The 12,451-nt window shown below is 60.4% G+C and overlaps 1 protein-coding gene across 1 annotated transcript in view; it reads right to left on the bottom strand.

Annotated features, from left to right (window-relative positions):
- Positions 1-6,513: 6,513 nt before the first annotated feature.
- TMEM132B (transmembrane protein 132B) overlaps positions 6,514-12,451 on the bottom strand; it is a 76,454-nt gene continuing 70,516 nt past the window's right edge. Inside the window, exons 6-9 of the mRNA XM_087828677.1 lie at positions 11,329-11,534; positions 10,400-10,667; positions 8,846-9,037; positions 6,514-7,745 (exon numbers count right to left, since the gene is read on the bottom strand). Coding sequence (XP_087684803.1) covers positions 6,597-7,745; positions 8,846-9,037; positions 10,400-10,667; positions 11,329-11,534 — 1,815 coding nt within the window. The 3' untranslated portion in view covers positions 6,514-6,596. The remainder of the gene's footprint in view (positions 7,746-8,845; positions 9,038-10,399; positions 10,668-11,328; positions 11,535-12,451) is intronic.

Here is a 12,451-nt window from a genome sequence, read left to right as displayed (position 1 = left end):
ACGGCGGTTATTAAAGACGCAGCGTGTATCCTCAGTACAGGAGCCCGGGCGCTTTCAACCCACTCAAGCTGGTTACACTTTCATGGATTAAAAGCCTTTTAATAATACCTGCTGAAAAGTTTCTCTCTCCAGATGCAACGCAGTAACAAAAAATCATCCTGCGACCATCACGAAAGCCTGGACCAGAGAGATAATGGCCTCGGGTTTGTCAAATGAGATGCAGCGACAGATTATGCCCCGAAGGATGGATGGGCCATTCTGTTCAGTGATCGCCTGGAACTTCAGATGTTTATCTGATTTTCGGGACCAAAAGACACGTGTTTCTGCCCCTCGGCTTGTCCTGGAGCAGGTGTTTTTCTCTCCGGTACTAAGAAGCCTCAGTTATGTAGTTAAGACGCTGTCCCCCAGACATGCACCAATCTCCTGCCCCTGACTCAGCCCCTCCGGGGATCCCTGTGTCCCTCCTGAGCCTCCACCCTGTACCTGGCTGCCCCCTCCTCACCTCAGGGAGGGGTCCCAGACACTCTCTACTGCTTGTCCTATTTTATTTTGAAACCCGGCAGCTCCATGGGTCCGCCTGAGGCTACCGTCCTGATTACACAGCCAGGCCTGTCAGTGAGCCGGATGTTTCCTCCAGCCAGGCCAGCTCGGAGTGTGGGAGCCCCTGAGAGGAAAGGGGTGTGGGTGCCCTGGAGAGGATGGGAGTGGGGGTGCCCAGGAGAGGGTGGGGGTGTGGGTGCCCTGGGGAGGATGGGGGTGGGGGTGCCCAGGAGAGGATGGGGGTGGGGGTGCCCAGGAGAGGACAGTGCTGGCTGCCCCTGGGCTGGCAGAAAAACTCAGCTCTACTCACTAGGGCGACAGAGGCATGGGGGTGGTTTCTCCCCAAAATGTCAGCAGGTCATCCTGGGACTTGCACTGAGGAGATGGGAGGGAGGGGCCACTACTGGAGCTGAGGCATGTCACCTTCCCGAAAATGTGAGTGAGGGTGACGGTGCATCACCCTACAGGAATTCAAAGATGTGGGGAAGGGTCTGAAAGGTGTCAGCAACCTCCCTCCCACCCCTCCAGCACCGGAGCTGCAGCCCCTGGGCCAAGGACTTGGGGACAGTCCCCAATGGGCGGGTGTCTCCCCACCATGCCCTGGCCGGATTACTCCTGGTCCCCTCAGCCGCAGACACAGGAAGAGCCTGGGTCCAGGGGCCCAAGGTCATCCCAAGGTCATCCCAAGGTCGTGTCAAGGTCAGCCCTGGCTCGGTGTCGCGTGTCCTGACCCTGTGCCCATCTGCGTCTGCCGAGCCCTTCGGGGAGTGGAAACCGAGCCAAGCGGGGCAGCAGGAGCTTAACGGCGGGGGGGGGGGGGGCCGCGGGGCCGGGCAGCGGCCGAGGCCCGAGGAGCGGAGAGGGGACCGCGCCCATGGGGGGCGACCCAGGGGACTCCGCGCCCCGCCCGCCCCGCTCCTCGGCTTCCGCCGCCTCCCGCACCCACGACCCACGAGCGGGACTCACGGGCGCCGGCAGCGGGCTGTGCACGCGGCGTGGAGCTGACCACGGGCGTCTCCAGCGGCGACGGCGTCGGAACAGCGACGGCGGGAAACACCTGGTCGCCGGCCGCGCAGCAGGTGCGCTCAGCCGCCGGGCGGTCTCGCGAGAACACGGTGCGGCGCTGAGCACCCACAGGAGGATGGTCTCGCGAGAACACCCCCGGCGAAGGGGGCGGGACCAAGGGCTGGCCCACCTTTCAATCATCATCCCGACCTTCTGATTCGCCGCCCGTCTCCCGGGAAACAGAGGACGCGACCTGCTCAGCGGGACCCTCGGGCACCCGGGGGGACTCGCTGCGCACAGCGGGGTTCCCCCAAGTCGCCGTGTCACAGAGTTTGTTGGCTTGGTTTTGGTGGGTTTTTTTAAAATACTATCGACCTATTTTAAATGCTATCTTGACCTATTTTACATGCTATCTTGACCTATTTTAAATACTCTCTTGACCTATTTTAAATGCTATCAGGCCCGCGCCCTTTCTTAAGCAGCTCGCAAGGTCGCACCCCGACCATTCCCTGAGGGCCAGGCCCCAGACACCCCGAGGCAGCCCCTGGGCCCAAGAGCCTGCGAATTATTCAAGTGTCCCGCCTTCGGGGAGCCCACAGCCCCAGCTAACCCGTCAAGCCCTTCTCGGCCTCTGTGAGCCCCCCCAGCCCCAGCCCCAGCCCCAGCCTGCTGTCACCTGTCCCCAGGTGCAACTCGCGTGGCCCCACCCGGCAGCTACTCTGCCAGGCTCTGTGAGTAACAGGGTCCCGCCCTCTGTCGTTCCAGTGCCAGTGTGTTTCCCACCATCAAAAGGATCTTGGAGTCTTAAAACAGCTGTCAGCGTTTGGGCCCCAGAGCTGGGCTGTCTGTACCCCCACCGGCTCCTAGCTGTCCCCCACTGAGGCCGGTCTGACCCTCAGTCTGATCCCTAGTTTTCTTCTGTATCCCTCATGCAGAACGGGGATGGCCCAGCGGTTCCTCCTGGCCCAGGGGTCCCGGGGTTCAAGTCCAAGGCTTGTGACTGCAGCCCTGTGCCCCCACACCCCCTCCAGGGACCTGGAAGCAGCAGCCTCGCTCGGGGCTGTGGGGAGGGGAGGCAGGGTCCCCCAGGGATAGGCGACCACATGAGACGTGCATCCATGGTAAAGGTTGTTGGGGACTTTTGAGAAACATTGACTTTTGGTTTCCATTTATGGCCAAAGGAATTAAAATCTCCAGCTAAAAAGAAAAGAAAAAAAAAACACACCAAAAAAAAACAGATAAATGTAGTCAAATCATACAGATGCTGGGATTGGAAAGGAAGCACGCGGGGAAAACAAGGAAACAAGGGAAGAAGTTTAAATGTTTATTTCCAGTTAAAAATGACGCATTACCCTGTGGTTAGAATATAGCTTTATGCTGGAAAACGAAGTCACTTTATTTCTGAAAAGGGAAAAAAAAAAAATCCAAAAGTCATGACCAGTAAGATTAAAATGCTCTGGCGGGTTCCAGCAACAATGCCACGTGAGCCACGCCCTCTCCGGCCACGTCCCCGATTCCACGCATCTGGCGATGTTGGGTCCCAGCGTTTTCCCACCATCAAGTGAGACACTGAGAGGGACGACTGTACATTTAGAAGCTACAGGTCTGCATGCTGTTATTTAAAAATGTATTTATGCCAACACGCCTCTGGGTGTCCCAGTATATTGCCTATAATACATACAAAAATACCTGCTCTCCGTGTGTCAGCATATAACTCTGCCACCACGGCCCCTTTGCTCGACAGGGGACATGGGTCATATCACATGTGCATGATATTAGCGGCGGGGACAGGTGCTGGGTTTGTAAACCACCTGTGATGTCACAGACAGAGACCAGGATGGAGAATGGAGAACATTTTTGAGATGATTAGAGTGGAAAACCCAGTGGGACCGACGACACGGGGGACCCAGACAAAGCCACTCTCTGTGGCCGCGGATGGCAGACAGAGGGCTCCCCGCTGACAGACAGAGGCCGGGCTGTGGGCCCAGCACCCCAACATTGAGGACGCCATTCTAAAAGGGGGCGACACTGCTGATGAAACCCACAGAGTCAGACGTGCTGAAGCGTAGACATCAGCAAGGTGCGCGATGCTTCGCCCACAGGTGTGGCGACGGACAGACATTGATCCACGTTTCCCTGCATCGATATTTGTGAACAGAAATTCTGCCCGGGGTTGAAGGATTGTTGACGTCGGGGAACCCACGCTGGCCGGAACGTGAGACGAAACAGCTGGGAGGCCGAGGGCTCCTTCCCTTGGGGCGCACGGAGCTTTCTGAGGTTCGCCAGGGGACATCCTCCCAGTGTCTTCTCTTCTCGCTGTCTCTCCAACTCCACGCTCGTGTGCTGTCCCGGAAAGGGACACCTATGGGCCCTGGACACTGTGGTGTCACATCTCCACTGTCCAGGTCACCTGGGCCTTGGGGAGCACCTGGACCACCCCCACCTTCCCGTAGGACTCGGGGTTCGAACCTCTCGTCCGCCCAGGGGAGTCTCAGCATCCAGACCTCGTGGGCGAGGCAGGGACTCCGCCAACGTTGTTTCTTTCAGGTTATCAACCCCGATCGTTTGGGTCCCTCGGCCGTGAAAACCTGGAAAATCCAGGCAGATGGACGGCCCTCGAGTCGCTGCCCTTCGAGGCTTAATAACTGATGTCATGCCCCGTCCCTGTTTAAATATTTTGGGGTATTTGTTTCCTATTCCTTTTAAATTGAGCAGTTGGTAAACAAGCAGGTGTGACCCACGGCTTCTCATCAACGGGGAGTGTTTAGAGAGAAAGGACTTCAGCGAACTTCCATGCAGAGCCCACGCCAGGTGATCGTCACTGTGGGCTGATTCCCCCTAAGCGCTGTTCTCCGGCTCCTCACCGTTCACACGCACTCGTGGGCACACGCATGTACATGTGCGTATACACGTGTATCGTATGGTAAAGGGACCCCCTCCTCCGTGACCTTGCACTTGACCTTTATTTTATACCATCTGAGTTTCAGCACAAGCCAAGAAGGTGACCACTTGGGGCGACTCGCCGACCTCAGGCGTCACCCCCAGGTGGCCGTCAGCTTCCTGCTCAGCTGAGAAGCCCCCCGGGTCCTGATCCCCCCTCGTTGCTCCCCGGGCCACGACCACAGGAAACGCTCTCAGTTGGAGGCTCCTTAACGATGTGACAATCACCCCCCCCAAAGCCTCCTCCCTGGACCAGCCTGTGTCTGTGACAGACTCACCCCTGTGTCTGTCGGGGGTCCTCAGATTCAGAAATGAAATTCCCAGCATTTCCGGGGTGCTAAAGATGCCAGAGGGAGAAAGGGGCAACTGCCCCACGGAAGAGCAGGGCTCTGGCGGTTCCCGTGAGCACGTGGCTTCTCGGGCCCTCCCTCCGTCCCCCGGAGGAGCAGGGCCGCTCCCCCCGCCACCCGAGCAGCTGGCCCGCGAGGGGTCAGCATCTCGGCAAACAGCCAGCACCGGGCCCCCCGGCTTCATTCTCCAGCCCCCAGCGTCAGTTCCTCGCCGCCTCTCTCAACACGAGGCCCGGGCCTGGTCAGCCAGCTGCCCCCGGGGCCTCCCGCAGGCGCCTGCTACTCGGGCCTCTCAACTTCCGTCTCTCCGAGGCCCGTGGCTCAGGAAAGCCGGGAGCGCGGCGTCCAGCCCAGTGTCCCGACCCACCTCCCTAAATACAGTCATCATCGTGGTCTCCTAGCCTGAAACTTGGTTTGCTTCAGACAATTCGCGATGCTCTTTGGAAAACATTTTTACTTAAAGATTATGCAGGAATCGCGCTCTTTCTCTCGCCCCCTGGATTTTCCAATAACCGGTTTTTCCTCCTAGCTGCTTCCCAAGCTCTGAAATGGTCATTTATGTTTATGAATTTGGGGGGAAATCCATTGCTTTCCTCCATCGGAACGCACCCTGCGTAGGTTTTATCTCCGCCGGAAGCATGACTGGGGGTATTGGGGGGGGCGGGGGGTCACCGTAAGGATGGATTTGTACATATTGCTCAGTTAAAACATCCTACTTTTTAAAAAAAACTTTTGTTGTTCTGGTAAAATGGAAGGTTTAATCCGAAGGTCTTTCCTATGCAATTTCCTTTCCGTATCTATCAAGTTTACACTTAGATTTCAGCTTGGCTCATAAACTGTGTTGGCCACAGAGCGATTGTATAAATACAGCTATTTCCAGATCTTTTTTTGCCCCAGAAATGGACTCTGGGGGCTCCCCGTGAGGCTCCAACACACAGAAGATAAAATAAGATGTTTGCGGATCACACCTCTTCTGCCAAGTGTTTGAGCTTCGCGTAGAAAACTGTAAAGAAATGCCCCCCCCCCCGCACAGTAGAGCCCTATTTTAGGCAGAGTCCCGGGTCCCTGTCCGATACAAGAAACTTCGACGACGAAAGGGAGGCGGGACGAGCGAGGGGCCGCTCCTGCGAGGTCGCCCCGAAGGGCACAAAGCGTGGGGGACGGGGAGAGAGCCCGGAAACAAGATGCAGCCGGGACAGGGAAGCGCGTGGCGTGAGTGAAACACATGAAGATGGAACAGATCTCAGAGGAAAACAAAAGGGCCTTTCTCCGTGTTTCCAAAAGAACGGCAGAGGCCGGAGGAAGCGGCTGCGAACGCAAAGAAACACGAACGCGCGGCGCGGGTCGCGAAGGGCGGCCACATTCAGCATCCTTCACGTGTGTCCGGGCCCAGGCCAAGGGCGAGGAAGGTCCGCTGTGCTTTAGAAGGTCTGGGAGCAGGAAAACCAACGCCGGGTCTTTTCCGCGTCCACGGGGCCCCGCGGGTCACGAGGCGGCGAACTGCCTGCGGGCCGGGTTCACCCTCCCGGGACGGAGCTGGACGGGGCCGCGGGGAAAACCCGCCTTCGCCTCTCTCTCGAGACGCTTCCCGGTTCTCCAGGCCCCTGCACCTGCTCGGGGTGGGATCCCCCCGCCCCCCGGGCCCCCCCCCCCCCCGAACTCAGCTTGGCCACGTCGCCCCCCCCATCGCTCGTCGACCTCACCACCCCACTTTGCGAAAAACAGAAGGCATAAAGGTGACTACAAACGTCAGAAAGGAGTTCACATCGCGTCCTGCAGTCGCTCCACGTAGTCCCTGAAGTCCTGCTCGGCCGCCAGCCCCGCGTCCTCGCACACCCACTGGATGCCCTCGTCGCCGTCGAACAGGATGGCGTTGGTGTAGGGGCCGCCGTCCTCGGGGAGGATGGTGGTGTAGGACGTGAACTTCACCCGCTTCCTCTTGGGGCCCGAGGGCGTCAGAGGCCGGTCTTTCATTTCCTTCTCGTAGACGTAGTCCGGGGGCCGGAGCAGCTGGCCGCGGAACGCCGCCCGGGAGCCGCCGTTGAGCAGGAAGTTCCTCTCCTCGAAGGGCAGGGCCGGGTCCAGCGCCGCGGGGCAGTCCTCCGAGGGCAGGGTGAGGTCCGCCGGGTTCTCCAGCAGCTCCACCTCGTTCCCCAGCCACACCCAGTCGTGCGAGTGCGGGATGCCGCCCTGCTCGCTCCCCGCCAGCCTCTTGTGCCGGTACTTCCAGGCGAACGCCACGCAGTTGATCAGGAAGACCAGGATGGCCAGGCAGAAGACGCAGAGCAGCGCGTACATGCCGATCTCCAGGTCGGTGAGCCCCCGGGGGGCGGCCGCGAGCTCGCCGGGGTGGCTGGGCCCGGGCGACCCCCCCTGAGCCGGGGAGCTGGTGAAGGCGTCGGGGCCGCCGCCCCTGAGTGGTCTCCCGTCCTTCCTCTCCGCGGGAGACGGCGGGGTTGTGCTCGCGTCCGCGCCTCCGCCTCGGCCCACGGGGGCGCCGCGCTGGGGCCACTCCTGAACCGCCCTCTCGCGGCTTCCCTCGCGCTCCACGGAGTTGCTCAGGTGGCCTCTGTACCCCCGGCTGGCGCCCTCGATGTCGTTGGCGCCTCCTCGGCGTAGGTCAAGGCTTGGGTCGAACTTGACCTTGACGTTTCCCTTGCCCACGGCCAGGACGCTCTTCCTCTTGGTCTTCTGACAAGCTTCGCTGATCATCACCTCGAGTTTGATCAAGGGCCCCTGGCCCTCGCCCTCCGCAGCCACGACCGGCCACTTGGGCTGCAGGTTGGCCTGGACGGACGCCACCATCTCATCCAGCGAGGAGACCGAGACGGAGAAGTCCTTGGGGTCGTAAATGTCCAAGGGCGTCACCGAACCGTCGCTGAACAGAATCCAAGAGCTGACGATGGCCTCCTGCGGGAAACGAGACCAGAGCGCCGCGTTATCATCGGGCTCCTCAGGACCTGCCAACGCCAATGCGGTTTCCTGCGCAACGTCCCATAAACACGCACGCTAAGCGAGAAAACGCCTACGTTTCTGTCGCTTTGAACAGCTCTCGGCAGGCCCGGAAGCGGGTTCGGTCGCAGACGATCGCCCGCCGACGCCAGGAGCACGCGCTCAACGCGAGCAAGCCCAGGAGAGTGAGCCCTGACCTACCGCAGGCCTGGACGCGGGCCTTTCTGAAAACGCCCGGAAAGATCAGGCGATTCACCCGAGTCGCACTCCTGCCTCCTGCCACAGATAAAATCCCCTCGACCTTCATCAGGCCGACGCGGATGGAGCGAAACGCAGGCGTTGGCCGGAGGAGCCCGGGGAGGACGCCCCACGACGCTCAGAGGGCCCTGTGCCCTCGTCACTGACGTGCGACAGTTTAAGGATGGAGGGAGCCCTGGCCGGTGTGGCTCAGTGGTTAGAACGCCGGCCCGAGCACCAAAGGGTCTCAGGTTCGATTGCCGGTCAAGGGCACGTACCTGGGGTGCAGGCTGGATCCCTGGCCCAGTCAGGGCGCAGGCAGGAGGCACCCCATCGATGTCTCTCTCCCCCCCTCCCTTCCACTCTCTCTAAAAATCAATGGAGCCCGGCCAGGGTGGCTCAGCGGTTGAGCGTCGACCTAGGATCCAGGCGATCAGGGTTCGATTCCCGGTCAGGGCACATGCCCGGGTTGCGGGCTCGATCAATGACTCTCTCATCATTGATGTTTCTCTCTCTCTCTTCCCGTCTCCTTTCCTCTCTCTGAAATCAATAAAGATATATTTTTTTAAAAAATAAAATAAAAAAATAAAAATCAATGGAAACAATATCCTCCGGTGAAGATTAACAACAACAACAAAACAGAAACGTACACACGAGGAACGTGTCTGAGGCCCTGAGCACTTAGGGACGGAGCCGCCGTCGGGCGGAAGCTCCGAGAACCCACAGTCCCAGCTCCGAGGGCTGCACCGGCCTCCCCGCGGGACGTGAGGACAGAGAGGTGGGCTCAGCTGACCGGGGACGGAAGGGCTCCGGGGTCTCACCTGCCGCGGGGCCTGGAGGACGTCCTGGGCGGCCGCCGTGGCGACGAGGGCCCGCCGGTCGGCCCGGTGAGGCTGCAGAGAAAGAGACAGGCCGGCCACCAGCTGCACGCCCAGGTCCGCGATGGTGACGCGGTCCTCCAGGACCGTCACGGTCTTCTCAGCCAGGATGGAGTCCGAGAGAGGCGAGAGGACCTGCACAGGGAGCCAGGGAGCCGGGGAGCTGCGGCCTCGGCTCCGCGCACCGTGCGAGCCCCCGAGTGTCCCCCAGGCCTCCGCTAACTGGAGGCTCCTAGGGGACCAGGGGCTGGGCCTCTGCTCCCTCCACCTGCCGCCTGAGGACCCCACACCCACCACCGCGGCCACTTTCTCCCCCGATTCCTGCCGTGATAACAGCGGTGCATTTTCCGGGAAGAGCGTGATTGATTTTAAAGGCAACAGTGACCCAGCGCCCATCCTGGCACTAGGCTTTGGCCCAAGAGTGACACTTTCCCGACGACGACTATTGAGGGGCGAAATGGCAGAAGTGAGGTAAAACTCAGGGCAACACCTGAGAGGACCTGTGAGCAGCAACATTTAAAATTTTTATTAGCCCGGCCGGCGCGGCTCAGTGGTTGAGCGTCGACCTAGGAGCCAGACGATCGGGGTTCGGTTCCCGGTCAGGGCACAGGCCCGGGGTGCAGGCTCGATCCCCAGTCGGGGGCCTGCAGGAGGCAGCCGATCAATGACTCTCATCACCGATGTTTCTCTCTCTCCCTCTCCCTTCCTCTCTCTGAAATCAATAAAGACATATTTTTAAAAAATTAAAATAAAATAAAATTTTTATTAAAACTATGCTGCACCGCCCTGGCCGGTTTGGCTCAGTGGTTAGAGCGTCGGCCCCTGGACGGAAGGGCCCCGGGTTCGGCTCTGGCCAAGGGCACGTGTCTCGGTTGCAGGCCTGACCCCGGCCTGGTCGGCCTGTGGGCAGGGGGCAGCCAATCCATGTCTCTCTCTCCCTTCCACTCTCTCTAAAAAGCAATTAAAAAAATGTTCTCGAGTAAAGATTTTTTAAAAAAACCTGCTGCACCATTTCTGCATAATGTATCCCTCAAAATTGGCTAGAAAATCATGTTACTCTTACTACAATCGAGTGGAGGGCCTTTAACTGTCGATTTTTTTAGTATTTTTAAAGCAAATACATGTTCTTAATACTTTCTGGTCTCCTGTGCAGGGGATGCTGTAGCCAAACAGTGGGCCCTCCGGGTTCGGGAAATAAAACCGGCCCTCGCAGGCTCTACTGTGTTCTCCGGGCCGCGCACAGAAAGCCCGCCCCCGGGACGGGAAGGCTGTGCACAGCGCGTGTCTAACTTAGCCCGGGGAAGAGAAATTCGGCGTTTTCCCTAAGCCCCTCCAAAACGCAAAACCTGATTCGGTTCCCGATGATTAAAACTGGCGAGTGCACCTGCAGCTGTGGCTCCCCGGGGCCCGCACTCGAACTCGCCCAGGCACAGCGGCGCCCTGGGGACGCTCACCCCCCGACGGGGCGGGCGGGCGGCGAGGGGGCGGCGCCCCTACCTGGACGGTGGTGATGCCCGGCTCCCGGCCCGCCAGGGTCCGGCCGTCCCGCAGCTGGGCCACGCGCGGCTCCTCCACCTTCAGGAAATCCGCCACGAGGTCGGTGATGTCGAACTGCCAGTCGGGGCCCAGCAGGTAGCTCGGCTGCCCCGCGCCCGGCGCCTCGGCCGCGAACTGGGTGAGCACGCGCAGCAGGGCGTGCTGGTACTGCAGGGCGCAGCCCCGGCCCCGCCGCTCCTCCTCCTCCTCCTCGCTGTCCCGCGTGGGCCTGGGCGCGGGCCAACCGCAGCGTCACCCCGGGCCCCGAGGGGCGCGGCCCAGGCCCGGCCGCGGTCCCCGCTGCGCGCGCCCTCCCCCTGTTCAGGGCCAACTGGCCCAGGGACGTGCTCCCCACAAAGAAGTCGGGGTTCGGGGCGGCTGCTCTGCGGCTGGGAACAAGCTCCCCCGGACTCCAAACCTCGCCTCCTTCAAACGGGTTTCAGGGAGGGTCTGGGGGCCACGGAGGGAGCTCCAGGAGGGTTTCCCGGCGGCACCTCACGGTGGGTTTCCGAAGAGACGGGGGACGATCCCCGCTGACGGGGGTTTCAGGGGGCCCAGGGGCAGAGCACTGAAAACACACTGAGCCCAGCCCTGGCTGAAGGGTCCCAGGTTCGAGTCTTGCCAAAGGGCATGTACCTGGGTTGCAGGTTCGCTCCCGGCCCTGGTTGGGGAGCTTGCAGGAGGCAACCAATGGCTGTTTCCCTCCCTCTCTCTCTAAATATCAATAGAGAAACCACCCTCCCGTGAGGATTGACCGAAAATCAAAACAAAGCTGAAAAATTGCCCCCGTTTTATTTTCAGTCCCGACCCTGTCACAGGGAGGGTCTCCACGGGGTCCCTTCGCCTCCGGCCGGGCCCGGCCCAGGCCCCGCCGCCCCCCCGCCCCTCACCTCCTGCTGGGGGCCACCGGGACCCGCCAGCCCTTGACCTGGCTCAGCTCCGTGTCCGAGACCTCGATCTGCAGCGGGAGCCGGGGCGCCCACACGGTCACCTCCAGCTGGGCGCTGAAGTGCTGGTGAGTGAAGCTCACGGTCGTGTCCAGCCGGCCCTTCATCTCCTTGCCGTTCACGAACACGGAGTCGCAGCGGTTGGAGACCTTGGGGGGCGGGGACCCCGAGGGGCGTCAGCGGGAAAAGCAGAGCGGAGCCCACAGTGAAAGCCGGGGACCGGGGGGGGTCCCGCTTCCCAGCCGCCCGGACAAGCGGAATCGGGGGACTTGAACTAAAGGGACCCTGGGCACCAATTCGTGACAAACGCCGATAAAGGGGCCCCGGGAAGACCAGCCCCCGTTAGGAAATGCCGACGGGTGAAACCATCAGCGCCGCCGGACGACGTTACGTGGCCTTTGTTGCCGCTTTTTGCGCGCGTGGTTTTCCCCTTAGCTTTTTTAGGTACTCGACCCGCCACTAACCTACCCCGGTGGGACCGATGTCATGCGTCCCCCTACCTGACGGGGCACAGGAGGCAGCCACACACGTTACCAAATAAAAACAGACTGTACTTCAGTCCTGGCCGGTGTGGTCAGAGGGTCGGCTGGTGGACTGAAGGGTCCCGGGTTCGATTCCGGCCAAGGGCACGCGCCTGGGTTGCAGGCTCGACCCCCACCCTGGTCCAGGTGGCGCGGGAGGCAGCCCATCGGTGTGTCTGTCTCACGTCGATGTCTCTCTCCCCCCCCTTCCACTCTCTCCAAAAAGCAATGGAAAAAATACCCTCGGGTGAGAATTGAAAAAACACACACAAAACACACACTTCACTGAAGCCGTAGAGAGGATCCTTTCTGAACAAACAACAGAGCCCTGCACGCGATTAAAACCCTGGTAGGAAAATACTTGCAAAATGCACTAAAACGTGGCTCCCGTCCCATATTTTTTTTTTTTTTTTTAATTCTATGTCATTTATGTCCTAGCGACGAAACCAACATTCTCGGGCCGTGGGCCTGAGCCCGGCCCCTCCTGTCCCAGCCTCGGCCGCTGTGCCAGCCCTGGGCCCAGAGCTGCGGGTAAATCTCTACGG

This window comes from Miniopterus natalensis, chromosome 20, assembly GCF_054644295.1.
Source record: "Miniopterus natalensis isolate mMinNat1 chromosome 20, mMinNat1.hap1, whole genome shotgun sequence".
Lineage (NCBI taxonomy): Eukaryota > Metazoa > Chordata > Mammalia > Chiroptera > Miniopteridae > Miniopterus > Miniopterus natalensis.
This window is presented reverse-complemented; position numbering and strand designations above follow the sequence as displayed.